The sequence below is a fragment of the Acomys minous genome, assembly GCF_964271855.1.
Source record: "Acomys minous genome assembly, chromosome: 9".
Taxonomy (NCBI): Eukaryota; Metazoa; Chordata; class Mammalia; order Rodentia; family Muridae; genus Acomys; species Acomys minous.
This window is the reverse complement of record NC_140490.1, coordinates 83,216,598-83,236,178: the sequence shown is the minus strand read 5'-3', so window position 1 is coordinate 83,236,178 and position 19,581 is coordinate 83,216,598. Positions and strand designations below refer to the sequence as shown.

Here is a 19,581-nt window from a genome sequence, read left to right as displayed (position 1 = left end):
AGTAGACAGAGCCTGGCAGTCAGGGACGGAGTGGGAGGAGGCAGCAAGGAAGCTAGCTGATGAGTCCAGAGGGGGAAACTGAGACCAAGAGTGGTGCTTGGTCAGGTGTCCCATATCAGAAAAGTAGGGGCAGACAGTGGGCAGCCTCCTTGGGAGCACAGCTGGCCCGTGAGTCACTGGCCTGCGGCGGACACCATGAGCAGAGGCGGCTTGGCCTGTGGCAGGGAAGCAGGGGAAAGGTGCTGGGCCGGGTCCACACTGGCCCAGGCAGGCAGGCATGTGACACTCCCCCCTCCCCAGCTCTCTGGCCGCCTGCCTGGGCCGGCCGAGCCAGCACCCTCCCCAGACCCTATAAGGCCTGGGAACTGGGAGCCGGGCTGCTGCCAGCAGCTGCTCTGTTCTGAGGCACTGTGTACGATCCAGGTGAGTCCAGCTGCGTCACTCAGCGGCAGCCGCCTCCAGGTGGGTAAAGGGGGGATGCCTGTGGAGCCCGGGCTGGGGGTGGGACAAGAGGGTCCCCCACCATGTGGCACTTTCTGCCCTATTCTAGCCCCGCAGGCTGCCATCATGTCAACTTCAGGAGATGGGAGCAGGGGTCCCCCAAAATCCAAAGGCAAGGTAAGAGAACAGAGGCCCACTCCACTAGGGACCCTGGGAAGGTGGCTCCAGTGTGTACTCATGCTGCCCTATTCACCTCACACAGACCCTGAGCAGTTTCTTTGGGTCCCTGCCTGGCTTCAGCTCTGCCAGGAACCTGGTGTCCCACACTCACAGCTCCACGAAGGACGCAGAACCAGCAACAGACCCCACGGGGCCTACTGTTCCCCTATCTCCAGGTAGGTGGCACAAGGGAGGTGATGGTGACTGAGTGGCTGGGCACAGGGACTGCCCAGCAAGGAACTGCAGCAATCCTAGTGACCTTGTGTCTGTGTTATCTCATTAGATGGGGAAACTAAGGCACAGATACTGAGCAATACAGCCATGGGAAGAGGGCATTTAAACCCTGCCATGGCCCCTCTGCTCTCTGCACTGGATACAAGGCTGGGTGCTGCACTCATCTGAGCTTATCAAAGATACTCAGAGACGGTCAGCAGCTGCCCTGGGGTCACATGATGTCCTGGAGCTCAGCTGAGGTGCCTGGAGCAGGCTACCACCTGCCTTGAAAAGGCCACACAAGTGTGACAGGCAGCTGGTGGCTGTGGCAGGGCAGGGGCAGGGGCAGGGTGGCACCACTTGCCCACTGCAGGATCTGTGGGTCCCAAGGGTATAGGGTGGGTGTCCAGCACCCAGAGTTCAGCACAGAAAGTCCTCCCAGAGGCCAGCTGCAGGGCCCTGAGTCACAGGGCCACTCTTGGCAGGGGGGGGGACGGGAGGGGAGGGGAGGCTGGGCCTGGCTCCCACTTGTGGATGCCACCTCCTGCTGTCCCTGGCCTGCGACTGGCTGGGACATTCCTGTCCTTTAGGGCCAGGCCTGGTCATTGCACAACAACAACAGGCTCTGGGTGGAGGCCTGCCTCTTACTCCTGCCTGGCTCTGTCTCTGCAGCCAGCACTGACCCGCAGCAGATGGCAGGAGGTACCGCAGGGCTGCTTCGGCCTTCTGAACAGGTGAGGCGGGTTGGAAGACCCTGGACAGGAAACCTGGGTGTTGTCTGGGAGATTCAAGTTCCTCCTATGGGGTGGGGTTCCCACCCCAGGACTCAGTCTTCACATCTGGGAAATGGGCACAAGCTCTCAGCAATCCCATTATGAGGCTCTGTGCTCAGCATTTAACCATTAGCCCTCCCCTGCCTGCCCCTTGAGGACACAGGAACTGTGCCCCACAACACCACATGGCAGCTGCAGAGAAACCAAGGCAGAAGATCCCACTTTCAAGCACAACCCAGACCAGAAATCTCAGAGGGCCAGCAATGGTGGGGCCACACCCTGTAGACTCAAATCAAATCATATCACTGGCAGCCAGGGCTAGTGCCTCTATGCTGGCAGCAATTAAGCACCCACAAAATACCTTTCGTTCACCCTCCTGACCTTGAAGGAAGGCCTTTCTTTGTTTATAATCTGGAACAGGGTCTCAGGTAATCCAGGTTGGCCTGTACTTCGTTATGTAGCTGAGGCTGACCCTGAAGAGGGTTGACAGGCGTGTGCGCCTCTGGTTTATGGGCTGCTGGGGATGAAACCCAGGAAACTATACAGGCAGCTCCCCCCTGAGCTACAGCGCCAGCTCCCATAGGCGCGGGTCTATTTTCTAGGTAGGCTGTAGGCTTGTGGGAAGGGAGACACCACATGTGCCTTATATCACACAAGTGCAAGGAAGAGCTGGGAGTTCAAGCCCAGGTCACTGCAGAAAGCACAGCGGGCACTCAGGCCAATGGGCCAGACACTGAGGCACGCAGCCTGGAGCAGCTCTAGGAGCTGCAGGTGTGCCCAGGCCCCTGGGGCTGACCCATCTAGATGGAGCCGATTAGTGGCAACACATCTTCGTCATCCCAGCAAGTTCTCCTTGGCTACAACAGTGAACTCTGGGCTACACGAGCCCCTGTATCAAACAAGCAAGTAACTAGAGTCCTCTGACCCTGTGGACCCTTGGCAAAGGTTTGAGATGTGCCATAGCCCAGTGGACACTGAAGGGGGTCTCTGTCAACGTGAGCTTTGGTTTTTGTTGTTTGAGACAGGGTCTCACACTATAGCCCAGGCAGCCCTTGAACTTCGTGCTGGGATGATCACGTGCCCAGCTAGAATGAGCCATTTTGGTGGGATGGAGTGCAGAGTCTTGGGGGATATGTCCTGGGTCCCTAGACATTACTGGTAGCTAGATGACACTAGGGTGTTTGGCTCGGGTAGGTGTGAAGGGACCTGGGACCCTGAATGCAGAGGGTGTGGGCAGCATAGTCCACCTTAGAAGGACTTTTGTGAAGTGCTGACCTGTGCCTCCCTCATTAGACAACAGATGGGGACAAGAACGTGGGACGCTTCAGTGCAACCAACAGCAAAGATGCCTTCTCCTCTGGGGTGGCTGGCATTATGGATGCTGCAAAAGGAATGGTCCAGGGTGGCCTGGGTGCCACCCAGTCAGCCCTTGTGGGCACTAAGGACGCAGTGTCTGGAGGTGTCATGGGAACAGTTGGTATGGCCAAAGGTCTTGTCAAGGGAGGTCTGGACACCTCAAAGACTGTCCTTACAAACACAAGGGACACGGTGACGACAGGACTTACGGGAGCTGCAAACATGGCTAAAGGGACACTTCAGACAGGCCTGGACACCACCAAGTCTGTGGTCATGGGCACCAAGGACACGGTGACCACAGGACTCACAGGGGCCGTGAATGTGGCCAAGGGGACAGTGCAGACAGGCCTGGACACGAGCAAGAGTGTGCTGATGGGCACAAAAGACACCGTTTGTGCTGGGGCCACAGGAGCCATTAACATGGCCAAAGGGGCTGCCCAGGGAGGATTGGACACCACCAAGGCTGTGCTCTTGGGCACCAAGGACACGGTGGCCACAGGACTCACAGGGGCCATGAATGTGGCCAAGGGGACAGTGCAGACAGGCCTGGACACCAGCCAGAGTGTGCTGACAGGCACGAAAGACACTGTATGCGCTGGAGTGACTGGTGCAGTAAATGTGGCCAAGGGCACCATCCAGGGAGGCCTGGACACGAGCAAGAGTGTGCTGATGGGGACGAAAGACACTGTTTGTGCTGGGGCCACTGGAGCCATTAACGTGGCCAAAATGGCTGCCCAGGGAGGAGTGGACACCACCAAGGCTGTGCTCTTGGGCACCAAGGACACAGTGACCACAGGACTCACAGGGGCCGTGAATGTGGCTAAGGGGACAGTGCAGACAGGCCTGGACACGAGCAAGAGTGTGCTGATGGGCACGAAAGACACTGTTTGTGCCGGGGCCACTGGAGCCATTAATGTGGCCAAAAACACTGCCCAGGGAGGCCTGGACACCACTAAGGCTGTGCTCTTAGGCACCAAGGACACAGTGACCACAGGACTCACAGGGGCTGTGAATGTGGCAAAAGGGACTGTCCAGGGAGGCCTGGACACCACCAAGTCTGTGGTCATGGGCACCAAGGACACAGTGACCACAGGACTCACAGGGGCTGTGAATGTGGCCAAAGGGGCTGTCCAGGGAGGCCTGGACACCACCAAGTCTGTGCTTATGGGCACCAAGGACACAGTGACCACAGGACTCACAGGGGCTGTGAATGTGGCCAAAGGGACTGTCCAGGGAGGCCTGGACACCACCAAGTCTGTGCTTATGGGCACCAAGGACACAGTGACCACAGGACTCACAGGGGCTGTGAATGTGGCAAAAGGGACTGTCCAGGGAGGCCTGGACACCACCAAGTCTGTGCTTATGGGCACCAAGGACACAGTGACCACAGGACTCACAGGGGCCATGAACGTGGCCAAGGGGACAGTGCAGACAGGCCTGGACACCAGCCAGAGTGTGCTGACAGGCACGAAAGACACTGTATGCGCTGGAGTGACTGGTGCAGTAAATGTGGCCAAGGGCACCATCCAGGGAGGCCTGGACACCAGCAAGAGTGTGCTGATGGGCACAAAAGACACTGTTTGTGCTGGGGCCACTGGAGCCATTAACGTGGCCAAAAACGCTGCCCAGGGAGGACTGGACACCACTAAGGCTGTGCTTATGGGCACCAAGGACACAGTGACCACAGGACTCACAGGGGCTATGAATGTGGCCAAGGGCACCATCCAGGGAGGCCTGGACACGAGCAAGAGTGTGCTGATGGGCACGAAAGACACTGTTTGTGCTGGGGCCACAGGAGCCATTAACGCAGCCAAAGGGGCTGCCCAGGGAGGCCTGGACACCACCAAGTCTGTGCTTATGGGCACCAAGGACACGGTGACCACAGGACTCACAGGGGCCATGAATGTGGCCAAGGGGACAGTGCAGACAGGCCTGGACACCAGCCAGAGTGTGCTGACAGGCACGAAAGACACTGTATGCGCTGGAGTGACTGGTGCAGTAAATGTGGCCAAGGGCACCATCCAGGGAGGCCTGGACACCAGCAAGAGTGTGCTGATGGGGACGAAAGACACTGTTTGTGCTGGGGCCACTGGAGCCATTAACGTGGCCAAAATGGCTGCCCAGGGAGGATTGGACACCACCAAAGCTGTGCTCTTGGGCACCAAGGACACAGTGACCACAGGACTCACAGGGGCTATGAATGTGGCAAAAGGGACTGTCCAGGGAGGCCTGGACACCACCAAGTCTGTGGTCATGGGCACCAAGGACACAGTGACCACAGGACTCACAGGGGCTGTGAATGTGGCCAAAGGGACTGTCCAGGGAGGCCTGGACACCACCAAGTCTGTGCTTATGGGCACCAAGGACACAGTGACCACAGGACTCACAGGGGCCGTGAATGTGGCTAAGGGGACAGTGCAGACAGGCCTGGACACCAGCAAGAGTGTGCTGATGGGCACAAAAGACACTGTATGCGCTGGAGTGACTGGTGCAGTAAATGTGGCCAAGGGCACCATCCAGGGAGGCCTGGACACCAGCAAGAGTGTGCTGATGGGCACAAAAGACACTGTTTGTGCTGGGGCCACTGGAGCCATTAACGTGGCCAAAAACGCTGCCCAGGGAGGACTGGACACTACTAAGGCTGTGCTCTTGGGCACCAAGGACACAGTGACCACAGGACTCACAGGGGCCGTGAATGTGGCCAAGGGCACCATCCAGGGAGGCCTGGACACGAGCAAGAGTGTGCTGATGGGCACAAAAGACACTGTTTGTGCTGGGGCCACTGGAGCCATTAACGTGGCCAAAGGGGCTGCCCAGGGAGGATTGGACACCACCAAGGCTGTGCTCTTGGGCACCAAGGACACAGTGACCACAGGACTCACAGGGGCCATGAATGTGGCCAAGGGGACAGTGCAGACAGGCCTGGACACCAGCCAGAGTGTGCTGACAGGCACGAAAGACACTGTATGCGCTGGAGTGACTGGTGCAGTAAATGTGGCCAAGGGCACCATCCAGGGAGGCCTGGACACCAGCAAGAGTGTGCTGATGGGGACGAAAGACACTGTTTGTGCTGGGGCCACTGGAGCCATTAACGTGGCCAAAAACACTGCCCAGGGAGGAGTGGACACCACTAAGGCTGTGCTTATGGGCACCAAGGACACAGTGACCACAGGACTCACAGGGGCTATGAATGTGGCCAAGGGCACCATCCAGGGAGGCCTGGACACGAGCAAGAGTGTGCTGATGGGCACGAAAGACACTGTTTGTGCTGGGGCCACAGGAGCCATTAACGTGGCCAAAGGGGCTGCCCAGGGAGGATTGGACACCACCAAGGCTGTGCTCTTGGGCACCAAGGACACAGTGACCACAGGACTCACAGGGGCCGTGAATGTGGCTAAGGGGACAGTGCAGACAGGCCTGGACACCAGCAAGAGTGTGCTGATGGGCACAAAAGACACTGTATGCGCTGGAGTGACTGGTGCAGTAAATGTGGCCAAGGGCACCATCCAGGGAGGCCTGGACACGAGCAAGAGTGTGCTGATGGGCACAAAAGACACTGTTTGTGCTGGGGCCACAGGAGCCATTAACGTGGCCAAAGGGGCTGCCCAGGGAGGATTGGACACCACCAAGGCTGTGCTCTTGGGCACCAAGGACACAGTGACCACAGGACTCACAGGGGCTATGAATGTGGCCAAGGGCACCATCCAGGGAGGCCTGGACACGAGCAAGAGTGTGCTGATGGGCACAAAGGACACTGTATGCGCTGGAGTTGCAGAAGCAATGACTGTGGCCAAAGCGGCTGCCCATGGGGGCCTGGACACTTCAAAAGCAGCCATCACAGGCACCAAGACTACAATATTGGCCGGTCTCTCAGGTGTCATGGACATGGCCAGAGGGACTGCGCAGACAGGCCTAGACACCAGTAAGAGCGTGCTGACAGGTAGGAACAATACCGTCTGTGCTGGGGTCACTGGGGCCATGAACATGGCTAAAGGTATCATTCATAAAGGTGTGGACCCCAGCAGAGACACACAGGCTACCATGCTGTCTCAGGCAGCTACACAGGTGTTCACACTGTCCCAAGTTCGCTCTCTGGCTCTCAGCCTACCATGGTTCATGAGCCTAGCAGTCACAGAGCCACCAACCAAGGGGTGGAACAGGCTACCCTGACTTCAGCAGAGTCCCTGTCCTTTGAGATCAGCAGCCTCTCAGACACACATGACCTGGGACTTGTCACAGAACCCATACCTGCCACCAAATGCCTTGTATCTGGTGTGGCTTCATCTGTCCATGCAGCTACCAGGTCTCTGGAGGAGCGTGGTCAGCTGGCTGCCACAGGCTTTGCTGTACTTCGTGACGAGTTGGAGGGGCTGGGGGACATCTTCCAGCCCATGACAGCTGAGGAACAAGGTGAGTGCATGCCCCTCCCTGTAACAAGTCCCCTGGGCCTGGGCTTTGGTGTGACCCCTATCCCCCCCTGTGGATGCCCTAGGCACCTCTCAGACTGAGTCTCACTGCCTTCTTGCAGCTCAGCTGGCGGCCTCAGAGTCAGGGCCCCGGGTGGTCTCTGCTGACGGGAAAAGCTACTTCGTCCGCCTGGGTGACCTGGCTCCCAGCTTCCGCCAGCGGTCTTTTGAACATGCCCTGAGCCACATACAGCACAACCAGTTTCAAGCCAGGGCTGTGCTGGCCCAGCTCCAGGAGGCCTTTCAGGTGGTAAGAACATCTCTGGTCCCCACCCTGGACACCTCCAACTGGTCACCAGCCAAGTGTCTAATGGGCTAAGCCACCTGCATGCACAGGAAACTGAGGCATGGATGCACAAACCTTATCTAGGGAGCTGGGTGTGTGGCTAGCATCTGTGACCCTAAAGGAAAGGTGGTAAGAGTGATGGGGCTTTAGCGGGGGGTGGGGGTGGGGGTGTGTTTGCCCAATGTCCCATCTTCAGGGTTATGCTGGGCATCATAGACAGAGATGCCTGACATTCCGAGTGCTTGGTGGCATCCCTGTCATCTGCCCACCCCCTCCCTGGTCACAAAGCCCTCTGTCTCCTAAGTGGACAGTGAGGGAATATGGAAAAGACAGGCAGAGGCATGGTGGGGTGTAAGGCAGCCGATCCCTGGGGTGAGTGGGCAGGGACAGAAAGGAGTCTGTGTGGATATGCAGAGGGCAGCAGTGGGGTAGGAGATGAGTGGACACAGAGGGACCACCATCTGGCCTTTTAGATGCCCCCATGGGGAATTTGTGTTTTGGCCGCACCACATATGGAGGAGGTTTAGATTCAAGATCTAGGCATAGCGGAGTGTCCCCACCCCTACTGTGGTCACCACCTTTCTCCCGCGGTTCTTCTTCCAGATGGACATGGCCATGGAGGCTCCAGATGGGCAGCTGTGCTGTGACCAGAGCATGCGCACCATGGTGGAGGATGCTGGTGCCCATGAGGTGCGTGTGGCGTGGGCCCCCCTTCCCAGTGCTCCTGGCACATGGTCCACCCCTGCTTACCACCTTTCTCCTCTTCTGCAGATGCAGGCTTCTGTGGCTCACGACAGGCTGTGCACCCTTGCCCAGCAGCTCCATTCAGCTTACAGTGGCCTGGCAGCCAGCCTGCAGGGCCTGCCAGAGGTGCAGCAGCAGGCAGGGCGGGCACGGCACAGCCTCTGCAAGCTGTATGGCCTCGTGTCCTCAGCAGGCACCGGCGAGCTGCAGACAGAGGAACTGGCCCAGAGTGGTGCTGGGGTTGTCCAGGCATGGCAGGGACTAGAGATGCTGCTGGACAGGCTGCAGCAGAGCCCCCCACTCAGCTGGCTGGTGGGACCCTTTGCCTTGCTACCTTGTGGCCAGCTGTAGGCCCCTTAGGGTTGGGTGGGTGTGGTGCCCAGGGCCCTGCTGTGACCACTTCCCCAAAGCTCTGGATTAAGCAGGTCTTCAGAAAGTGAACTCAGAACCAGCCATTGTCCCTGCGATTTCCATGACTTGATGGGCCCTCTTCTGAACCAGCTGTGAAGTCTGTTCAGACAGTGGCCACACAGCCGGAGTGAAGGACGAGCACGGACAAACCTCGCAGGTCCTCCAGCCATCTGTCCCCACTGGCCAGCTTTCCATCCGTGGGGCCCTGACCCTCCCTTCAGTACCCATAGCTGTCTGCTAAGGATGGTGCCACTGCACCCCAGCCCGCACTCTGGGCAGTGCAGCCACAGATCTTAGCTAATGACTAGGCAATTCAGAACCTTGTTTCCGAGCACTAGACTGTACTAGAACGCACAGCCCGCCCTGGGGTAAGGTCCCACGGCCTCTTCTGACACCTAGTAGGGAGTAGACACATGCAATGCCACCCAGGAACATCCCAGGCGCACACGGCCTGCCGAAGGTTGCAGGCTGTACTGGGTGGAGAAAGGGACCGGTGATGGCCCCCCTCCCTTGTTCCATGCACACACACAAGACGCTGGGGCACCCTCGCCAACAGCCTAGCCTTTCCTGCTCGGGCAGTGCTAACAACCCCAACCTTCCAGCTCCCCTTCATCTGCACTCTTCAAGATAATGTCCTTGAGCTCCAGGCCTAGGCCAGCTGTGGCCTAGGAATGTTATGATGGAGACGGCAAAGAGCCTTCCAGAGCCTTCCCTGCCTCTCTGCCATGTCAGCATTAGGGCATGACATGGCCCAGGGCCTGCAGCTAAGCCCCTCAGCACATGAGTCTAGCTACATCATGCCCAGTTCTTGGTGGCTACACTGGGAGGCATGTACCCAACTGAGGCCACAGGGAACATAGCAGAGTAGGAAGCCTGTCCTCAAAGGCACACAGAGAGAGCAGGCTGGGATGGTGCACTGTAACACTCCAGCCAAATGCTAAGCTGCCCCAGAGGTACCACGCTGGCTCCATCTGCAGTCCTTGCACAGCTGAGGATGAGACTCTCCTGCTGGCCTGTCCTTAGTGTCTGTTCCACTCATGCTGGTCATCAGGCCACGCACTGCAGGATGAGCTCTGCCGGCTGGGCGTGTGATGTATGCCCTGCACCAGGCCTGGCCTCCCATGCTGCTCTGCTCAAAGTGGCCAAGCACTTCAGCCCTATGTCAGACACAGTGCCCTGGCCTTATCCCAGCTGTGTTTCATATCAGGACACCAAACCAATAAAAGCTGTTTCTTTTTCATTACAAAACTCTTTATAGCCATTTCATGTCAATTGAAATCACAGAACTAGGCAGAAAGGCCCAGGCCACAAATACAAACAGCGCAGCACTTCCCTGGGAGGCTGGGGACGGACATGGCACCATGGCCACAATGGCTGGAGCTCAGCTGTCCTCATCATCGGCAGACTCGGAGGCCAGCCGCATCCTCTCATGCTCCTGGCGCTCACTTCCAGGCCTGGTGGGGTCCGAGCTGTCCTGTGGGCTGCTGGGGAGCAGAGTGAAGGTTGGTCAAGATGCAGTTGTGTGGTGCTCCCACGGGGCCACTGGGTGGATGGGCAGCCAAGAAAATGATGCCCTCGTTGAAGGCACCTGTGCTTTGTGTGGCCTTCCTGACCCTCCCCAGTCCAACTGCAGCTCAGTCTGGTGGCCAGTGCTCAAGGTGGCTACCAGAGGCAGCCACCCCTGGATAGTCAGCAGGAAGCTCCTTCTCAGAGCACCAGCAACTGCAAGTCTGGGGGTGGCCTGATGTGGGCCATGATCAGAGTACTGGTTGGCCCCATCATGTGGTGGGGGTGGGGTGAGGGCTCCAGCGTGCAGGGGCCGCATCTGACGCCCCAGACACTCACTCATGCTCCTCAGAGGAGCCACCCCGAGGGCCATCCTCCGCGTCCTGCCTGTCTTCCTGTGCTCTGTCTTCTGTGCTCTCGTGCTTCTGGGATGTGGCCTCACCATTCACAGGGGCTGAGCGATCTAGGGAGAGAGAAGGTCACCATGAGGTCATAGCTCACCTAGCTGTGGTCAAGCTTATAAGTAGTGCAGGCCCACAGCACTGCCAGCACGCAGTGGAACTGGAACACCCTGTGCCAGCTGCTCAGTAAAGGGGTTGCCCCCACCCCCACCCCAAAAGCAGAGGTTTGAGTCTGGCAAACTTGCTGGGACAAACATGGCACAGTCCCCACTTGCCCATGCAGGCAGCCCTCACCAGTGCTGGGCTCATCCTCTGCCAGCTCTTTGGGAGCCTGCTCCCCCGGCTGCTCCTCCATCTTCTCGCCATCAGTCTGTTCCTTCTCAGATCCAACCTTGTTCACCTTCTGAAGAGCCTCAACTTTTGGCCCCAGGACCCTGGACTTGAGCCGAGTATAGACCTCTGCTGCCTTCGCCATCACATCCTTGTTGGCCTTGTAGCGGCGAATCTGGCCCCAGGAAGTCAGGCTTAGCAGGGCCACGAGCTGTGACTACGCCATCTCCCAGGCTCTGCCTCGTGCCCACACCATACCTTCTTCAGCGTGGCTACCACATCTGTGTTCTTCTGAAGGATCTGAGAGGTCACCTGCAGGGTCCCCAGCTCTTCCAGTGCATTCAGACAGCGCCTCACATCCTGCAGGGCAGGAAGAGTGGGAGGCAGCCCTGGCTGTCTGTTAGAGTGCTGCTTGCTGTCCCCAGAAGAGACTGCACAGTGTGGGAGTGGGGTCCTGAGATACTATGAAACCTACTCCTCTACCCAGGGGACCTATCTCAGTTCCCCAAGATTTCCAAGGAGCCAGAAAGGAGGTGGCTGAGGAAAGCACCCATCTTAGGACAGTGTGGGGCTGTGACCCTGGGACTACGCAGCAGAAGTCTTACTGGGTTGTCAACCTTCAGTGCAAATTTGATCTCGCTGTGCAGCTTCTGTAGTCTCTCCTCTACAGAAGGTTCTGGGCAGGAGAGATGCTGGTTTGAGCAGCGTGCTTTGGCCCTAGCTCCCACAGCCCAGCCCCTCTTCCCACAGGCCCACACGGGAGCCTCGGGACCCTGCACCACTGCTAGTGCTCACCTTTCTTTTTCTCCCCCTTCCTGTCCAGTGAGAGACCCTCTGACCGCTTCCGCGTCCGCTCTACCTTCACAGGCCTACAGAGAGGCTCCTGTCAGACAGGCCACCTTGGGAGGCCCAGGGGAGGACAGCCAGCCAGGCCAGGGGCCTGGGACCCTCCTCTGCTTCTGTACAGACGAGGAACACCCGCTGACCATGAGAAGCCCTTGAGCTGTGTGGCCACCATGCCATACTGCTGACCCCCATGGGAGCGCTGATCAGCAGCAGCTGGGAAGTTCCTTAGGAAGCAGAGGCGAGCTGCATCTCAACACTTGCCGGCTACGTTAAAGCCACCAGGCTGGGGCATGGTGTCCCGAGTGCTACGGACATTGGTTGGATTGCTCTTTGGGGTCCTGGGCCCTGCAGGGTGCTGGGCATTGCTGCTGGCCCCCACTCACTACAGGCCAGCAACTCCTAGTCTGATAGCACACATGACCCCAGGGGAGACTCCCACTGTAGGGCAGGGGCAGTCCTGAGGCTTAGCCCCAAGATTTGGAACCCTTGGATGGATGTGTCTCCAAGGCTGAGCTTAACAGCCAGGCCAAGGGGGAGAGGGACTAGGTCCAGGGCTCAGGACAGGCACTGACCTGGCTCGTGGCTTCTCATCCGGCCGCCCTCTCTTCTCCTTTGGCCCGGGCTTCCTTGCAGATTCTGAGCCTGGCAGTTGGGACTTCTTGGTCAACTTCTTCCCCTATAGGAGTGGCCAGAGGACAGGTTGCTGCCTCGGGAGCAGTCGGTCTCACCCTCCCATAACTTATCCTATAGAGCTGTAGGCCCCGCCATTCCCACCCAGCATCCCTGTTTTCTAGGGCTGGGGTCTCAGGTGAAGAGGGGGCAGCGCGCACCTCTTTCCCAAGCTCCCCCTCGGGCTCTGAGTCTGAGGAGGATGGTGAGCCCCGGCCCCGAGCCTTGCGGCTGCGCTTCTTCACAGGCTCGTCGTCCTCCAGCTCCTCCCCACTGCTGCCCCCGCGCTCTGCCCGCTCCTTGCGCCTCTCCTTCTCCTCCCTCTCCTGCTCTCGCAGTCGCCGGAGCTCCTCCTCCTGCTCCCGTCGCCTCCGAGCCTCTAGCTCGCGCCTCCGCTCCTCGTCACGTCGCTTCCATTCGCTGATACGGTCCACCTCACCACTGTCACTGTCACTGGGATGGAAAGTCTTATCAGTGGGGACCCCAGCACACCCTGCAGCCCCCACATCACTGGTCTGACACCCACCTGTCACTGCTGGAGGTGGAAGGTGGCCGTTCTGGCTTTGGTCTCCGACCTCGGGGCTTGGGGGGTGGCTTCTCGGCTGTGGAAAAGGACGGGTGACCTTCTCTTCATGGCCTCCAAGGGCTGCATTGAGGCTGGCTCATGCCTTACCTGGCTTTCTGCCTCGAGGGAGTTTCTTGACAGACACATCTGAGTCTGAGGAGGAGGATGAGGAGGACGAGGAGGAGGACGGGGATGGCTGTGGCACAGCCACAGGCTCCTCCTTGGCCCCATCTGAGTCGGCTTTGGAGTCTGAATCCGAGGCTGATGGCACCTTCTGGGGACAGGCAGAGCCAGTGGGGTGCCAGAGCCAAAAATGGCAGAGGAGCCACAAAGGATGAGGGTGTGAGGGCAGAGGCAGAGGCAGAAGCAGCTGCAGTTCCCAAGGGACATAGTTCTGTGCCTCATCCACAGCAGAAATGTGGGTGCGAGGCACCTGGGTGGCTCTCAGGGAATAGGGTTAGGGCCAAACTCAGGGGCTTTCTTTCCATGGCAGGTGTACACTGAAAACCTGCGCAGGAGGCCCGACCTGCTTCCGCCCTCCTACTGTCAAGTTCTTCCACAGCATACCACAGTACAACACTCAGTCCACATCACACACGGCACGTCTGCACATACCCAAGCAGCCCTATAAACACAAATACTCACACCCCATGTGTGTACACAGTACACATGACCCTTTATGCCATGCTATTCCAGCACACAGGACTGGATTTTCCAATCCTGGTGGTGGGTCCCCTGCAGCACTGACCCACAGGCCCCAGGGGCACTACACACACACCCAGGCATCACTGCCAAAGAAGACCCCCATGACCCGGGCACAGCACCCTTACCTTCTTCTTACGTCCTCCCGGAGGACCCCGCCTTGGTGCCCGGGCCACTGTCTTCTTCTCTGGGGTAAAGTCCTTGGGAGAGAGACAGGAGGGTCAGCGGTGCTGGCCGCTGTGCCAGGCTGTCCCAGGGGCTGGCGTTGCTCACCTGGTCGCTGCTCTTCTCTGACTCAGATGGGCTCTCGGAATCTTCTTCTGATGGGGACACACTGGCCTGGTCTAGGTCGCTGGAGGCTTTCCGACCTCGTTTAGAGACTGACATCTGGAAGGCAGGGCCAGGTTGGATCAGCAGCTGGACAGCTCCGGCTCTAGATGGGACCCTCTTGTGTAGCCTTGAACATGCAATCCTCGTGCCTTGATGCTCCTTGATTCTGGGTTGTGATGGAGCCATACATAGCTGCAGGCCCCACTTCTAGGAGCTCCCTATCCCTTGAGTTGGGAAGTGGGAGACAGGTGGTAGGGGATTGGGGAGAATGGTGTCTGATGGGGATGCAATTTTCTGGAGACAGATGGTGAGGACCATACCTCAGAATGCCTCATTTCATGTCATGAGTTCTTTACAAAAAAGAAAATCACAGGCTGGGCATGGTGGTACACACCTTTAATCCTGGTACTTGGGAGGCAGAGGCAGGAGGATAACTGTGAGTTCTAGGCCAGCCTGGTCTACAAAGAGAGCCTAGGATAGCCAGAGCTGTTACATAAAGAAACCTTGTCTTGAAAAACCAAACCAAACCAAAAACACAACAAGAAAAAAAACTAACCCCCCCAAAACCTCAAACAAAAACCGAAAAACACCAAAAAGAAAAAGAAAAAAGGAAGAAACTCACAGTATTTATTATATATATTATATAAAATACATATAAAAAATATAACATATTATATATTTATATATAATTATATATATAATATATATTCTGTGATTTTCCTGCTGTGACTCCCAGCAGGACTAAAAGGCTCACAGCAGAACTGTGGAGTCAGTGCAGTTCACTATGGCCAAGAGGCACACATTGACTCAGTCAAACAGTCTGTAAAGAACAGGGGTGACAGGTCAGCAGCAAAAGCATCTACCGTGCAAGCCCGAGGACCTGCATGCCATCATCAGTGTGGAAAAACCACACTGTGGTCTGGAGCAGTAGCTCCATGGTGACTCACAGCTGTCTGTAACCCCACACCTAGGGGACTTGATGCCTCTTGTCTCACAGTCACCTGCACTCACATACTCTCTCCTCCAAGGCACAAATACATATAAGTGATAAAAAATATATTTCTTCGAGCTGGGCCTGGTGGTGCACGCCTTTAATCCCAGCACTCGGGAGGCAGAGGCAGGCGGATCGCTGTGAGTTCAAGGCCAGCCTGGTCTACAAAGCGAGTCCAGGACAGCCAAGGTTACACAGAGAAACCCTGTCTCAAAAAACCAAAAAAAAAATTTCCTCTCCAAGACAAGGCTTCTTCTCTGTGTAGCCCTGGCTGTCCTGAAACTCTCTTTTAGACCAGGCTGGCCTCGAACTCACAGCGATCCACCTGCCTCTGCCTCCCGAGTGCTGGGATTAAAGGCGTGCACCACCACCACACTTTGGTTGAAAATACATTTTTTTTAAGGGGCTGGGGCTTGAGTGATGAGTCAGCACTCTCCAGAGGATCCATCTTGGTTCCCAGCTCATAACCATCCTTAATTACAAAGCCAGTACACACTTTTACACTTTTAATCCTAGCACTCAGAGACAAGAGGCAGGTGGAGCTCTGTGAGTTTGAGGCTATCCACGATATACAGTGAGACTCCATCGCAAACAAACACAACAAAACACTCGACTCTGTCATAGGAGATCTGATGGCACCTCTGGTTTTGGGCATCACACATGACAGAAATGAGGTGTGCAGACATACATACAGGTAAAACACTCATACGCAGAAAATAAAATAAAAAACCTGAAAACAAAGCAAAACAACCCCCCCCCAAAACAACAACAACAACAACAACAAACCAAGCAAACAAACAAACCCACATCTGTAATCCAGAGCCAGGAAGGCAGAGACAAAGGGTCCCAGGCTCTGGCTGCGGGGAGAACTGGGGAGTTCTCAAGTGTAGGGAGAGACTATCTCAAAATAAAGATGGAAGGAAATTGAGGCAGATGCTGGATGTCAACCTGACGTCTACACACAGGAACAGACAAGTGCACACATCACACAGTCACACAAAGATTAAACATGTCGTTGAGAGCCATATTCCCTGAAGGACTCAACTCCAAGGTATCAGAATTTTACATCAATTTGTGTTAAAAATGACTAATGAGGCAGGCATGGCGGTGGACTCCCATGACCTCGGTACTCCAGAGGCTGAGGCAGGAGGATTACAAGTGAGACCCTGTCTCAAAGCAAAACAATTAGCCAAGGCTAACACAGAGAGACCCTGCCTCAAAACAAACAACCAAAAAAAAAAGCAAAACAACAAAAAGTGTGTATTGAGAGGGGCAGAAGGCAAGGGGCCCCAAGGGGTAGCTGGAGTGGCCGCCCTTCTCATACTACCTTCAGGACTGGCGTCTTCCGCTTCAGGCCACTGTGGTCACTACTCTTGTCTGAGTCGGAGTCACTCTCCATCCTGTCACTGGTGGCTGTGGTGGTCACAGCTGTCACAGTCATGACCCCCCGGGCCTCTTCGTCCTTATCTCCGTCGCTGCCACCACCTAGGTCAGCTTCAGGGGCCTCGCTGTCAGAGGAGCTCACCGGCTGGGGTTGGGGCAACAGACGTGTCACCAAGGGGCCAGGACAGACTTCCTAGCCCAATGGTAACTATGCTAACAGCATCGAATGCTGGGAATCTAGGCTCAGGGTCTGCCTTCCTCACTCATGAGCTGGGAACTGAGGCGGTGGGATGGTGTAGGTGGCAGGATGTATGGCAGGACGTAGGGGCAAGTGTTTTGGTTCTGTGCCTCAGTTTCCATCTGAGCAAGATGAAGGTCACAGCTGAGGCCTCATGAGGCTGTTGCAGGTAGCAATGTGAAGTCAGGGCAGCATGCAGACCACAGCAAGTGGTCATAAACATTGTGGGGTTTGCGGGGTGTGTGTGTGTGTGTGTGTGCGCGCGCGCGCGCGCGCGCACGCGCGAGCACGTGCGAGCACGTGCACACGCATGCTACTGAAGATTGAACACAGGGCTTGCTCCATGCATGCTAGGCAAGCACTCTCTGGTTGATCTACAACCCTGGACCTCTTTTTCCTTTCTATGCTGGATAGGGTACTACGAAGCCCAGCTGGCCTAAGACACAGTCTGTGTCTTGGCTGGTCTTGAGGTTGTGATGGAATATCAGGCCTGCCTGAACAGGTCTAACTTGGCTCTCTTTCAAGCTATCCAAGTATTGTGAGAAGAAAGCCAGCCCCAGGGGCACTACTGAACTTGCCACCCTCACAATGCCTGCTCAGGCAGCAGCCACACGTCAGCCACACCACAGGCTCTGTGTGAAGTGACTGCAGCTTGGTCTCCTGTCCCATGCAGGAGTTGAGGACCTAGGGACAGGCAGATCACACAAAGCTCCTAAATACAGTGACTAGAAAGACAGAAAACACCTCATAGCTGAGAATATTTAGAAGAGAATGATTTGTACTGGGGCCTCAGAAAGGCCCGTGAAGAGGTAAAGCAGGGTGGGCAAGATGTAGCTTACAAGCGGGGGAGGGAAGGACAGTCTTACAGAAGGGAGAGGCTGGGATGGCCTGGGGAAGAGAGAGATGAAGGCAACATGGAAGAGACTGAGGATGACACTGTGGCCAGCTCACACACCAACTTACTGAAGCTCTGAAACCATTGGGCAGGTGACACAGGTAGTCTCAGGGTAAAGCTGGGCAGTGGTAGTGCATGCCTTTAATCCTAACACTCAGGAGGCAGAGGCAGGTGGATCGCTGTGAGTTCGAGGCCAGCCTGGTCTACAAAGCGACGCCAGGACATCCAGGGCTACACAGAGAAACCCTATATTGAAAAAAACCAAACAAGGAGCTGGGCATGGTGGCACACTCCTGTAATCCCAGCACTCAGAGAGGCAGAGGGAGGTGGATCTTTGGGAGTTCAAGACCACCCTGGCCTACAAAGTGAGTCCAGGACAGCCAAGGCTACACAGAGAAACCCTGTCTCAAACAACTACCACCACCACCAAACAACAACAAAAGACCAAAATGAACTTGGGGAGAGAGGGGTTTATTCTCTCTTATAGCTCGTGGTTCATCATCCAAGAAAGTCAGGACAGAAACTCAAGCCAGGAGCCTGGGAGGCAGGAGCTGATGTAGAGGCCACGGAGGGTGCTGTTGACTGGCTGGCTCCCTAGGATCTGCTCAGCCTGCTTTCCTACAGAACCCAGGACCACCAGCCTGGCCCTACCTCATCAATCATCAGTCACGAGAATACTATAAAGACTCGCACACAGGCTAATCTGGTGGGGGCATTTTCTCAGTTGAGGTAGGTTCCTCTTCTCAAGTGACTCTAGCTTGTGTCAAGGTGACAGAAAACCACCCAGCACAATTGACCTCTTGTTAACTTGACATACAAGTACATTTCTATTCAACTTTTGTCTTTCCCTCTAATATGTTAATATTAGTATCACAATATAAATAATAGTATATTTGGGCTAGAGAGATGGCTCAGAGGTTAAGAGCACTGACTGCTTTTCTGGAGCTCCTGAGTTCAATTCCCAGCAACCACATGGTGGCTCACAACCATCTATAATAGTGCCCTCTACTGGCCTGCAGGTGTACATGCAGACAGAACATTGTATACATAATAATAATAAATAAATATATCTTTTAAAAAAATAATAGCTGGCCATGGTGGCGCACGCCTTTAATCCCAGCACTCGGGAGGCAGAGGCAGGCAGATCGCTGTGAGTTCGAGGCCAGCCTGGTCTACAAAGTGAGTCCAGGACAGCCAAGGCTACACAGAGAGACCCTGTCTCGAAAAACCAAAATAAATAAATAAATAAATAAATAAATAAAAATTAAAAAAATAATAGTATATTTTACATTTAATAATTCAAACACTTCAAAAGTGTAGTCTTAGGAGGGCGTGGTTTCCAAAGTCTTTAATCACAGCCCTCAGAGGCAGGTGCATCTTTATGCTGTTTGTTTGTTTGTTTGTTTGTTTGTTTTGAGACAACATCTCTCTATGCAGCCCTGGCTGTCCTGGAACTTACTATGTAGACCATGTTGGTCTTAAGCTCACAAAGATCTGCTTCCCAGGTGCTAAGATAAAAGGTAGAAGTAACTACTAGGGGCCGTGGAGGCTCACACTTTTAATCCCAGCACGCGGGAGGCAGAGGCAGGGAGATCTCTGTGAGTTTGAGGCCAGCCTGGTCTACATAGTGAGTTCCAGGACAGCCAGGGCTACACAGAGAAACCCTGTCTTGAAAGAACAGAAGCAAGGGGCTGGAGAGGTGGCTCTTATCTCCCAGAGGACCTGGGTTCAGTTCCCAGCCCCCACATGGCGGCTCACAACTGTAACTCTAGTGCCAAGGGCTCTGACACGCTCACACAGACGTACATACAGGCAA

General features: G+C 55.9%; 2 protein-coding genes across 8 annotated transcripts in view; one reads left to right on the top strand and one right to left on the bottom strand.

Annotated features, from left to right (window-relative positions):
- Positions 1 to 317: 317 nt before the first annotated feature.
- On the top strand, positions 318 to 10,157 carry PLIN4 (perilipin 4). Of its 3 annotated transcripts, XM_084795909.1 has the most exons (9): positions 328 to 462; positions 551 to 618; positions 704 to 836; positions 1,546 to 1,607; positions 2,940 to 6,942; positions 7,299 to 7,412; positions 7,531 to 7,718; positions 8,358 to 8,444; positions 8,526 to 10,157. In XM_084795909.1, the coding sequence occupies exons 2-9, from the start codon at positions 568 to 570 to the stop codon at positions 8,847 to 8,849; spliced, it is 4,962 nt and encodes a 1,653-aa protein (XP_084652035.1). In that variant the 5' UTR covers positions 328 to 462; positions 551 to 567; the 3' UTR covers positions 8,850 to 10,157. The 3 variants fall into 3 exon arrangements, with proteins under 3 accessions (XP_084652034.1, XP_084652035.1, XP_084652033.1); XM_084795908.1 differs by having other exon boundaries at positions 318 to 423; positions 8,358 to 10,157; XM_084795907.1 differs by having other exon boundaries at positions 8,358 to 10,157.
- The window catches only part of HDGFL2 (HDGF like 2), a 25,609-nt gene continuing 16,166 nt past the window's right edge, over positions 10,139 to 19,581 (bottom strand). For 2 of the 5 annotated variants that reach the window (XM_084795929.1, XM_084795925.1), the window contains exons 4-16: positions 16,577 to 16,777; positions 14,202 to 14,315; positions 14,057 to 14,128; positions 13,335 to 13,500; positions 13,188 to 13,263; positions 12,823 to 13,114; positions 12,565 to 12,668; positions 11,942 to 12,015; positions 11,752 to 11,822; positions 11,405 to 11,506; positions 11,111 to 11,321; positions 10,755 to 10,878; positions 10,139 to 10,393 (exon numbers count right to left, since the gene is read on the bottom strand). In XM_084795929.1, coding sequence (XP_084652055.1) covers positions 10,291 to 10,393; positions 10,755 to 10,878; positions 11,111 to 11,321; positions 11,405 to 11,506; positions 11,752 to 11,822; positions 11,942 to 12,015; positions 12,565 to 12,668; positions 12,823 to 13,114; positions 13,188 to 13,263; positions 13,335 to 13,500; positions 14,057 to 14,128; positions 14,202 to 14,315; positions 16,577 to 16,777 — 1,710 coding nt within the window. In that variant the 3' untranslated portion in view covers positions 10,139 to 10,290. Of the gene's footprint in view, positions 10,394 to 10,748; positions 10,879 to 11,110; positions 11,322 to 11,404; positions 11,507 to 11,751; positions 11,823 to 11,941; positions 12,016 to 12,564; positions 12,669 to 12,822; positions 13,115 to 13,187; positions 13,264 to 13,334; positions 13,501 to 14,056; positions 14,129 to 14,201; positions 14,316 to 16,576; positions 16,778 to 19,581 lie in introns of all 5 variants that reach the window. The other 3 variants (XM_084795926.1, XM_084795927.1, XM_084795928.1) reach the window with 3 other exon arrangements.

What these genes read in the sequence shown, in the direction of transcription:
- PLIN4 (XM_084795908.1), top strand. Translation starts at nt 568, where the DNA reads ATGTCAACTTCAGGAGATGGGAGCAGGGGTCCCCCAAAATCCAAAGGC. An exon ending in TACTGTTCCCCTATCTCCAG is followed by an intron (nt 837 to 1,545) that starts GTAGGTGGCACA and finishes CTGTCTCTGCAG; the next exon opens with CCAGCACTGACCCGCAGCAG. An exon ending in CATGACAGCTGAGGAACAAG is followed by an intron (nt 7,413 to 7,530) that starts GTGAGTGCATGC and finishes GCCTTCTTGCAG; the next exon opens with CTCAGCTGGCGGCCTCAGAG.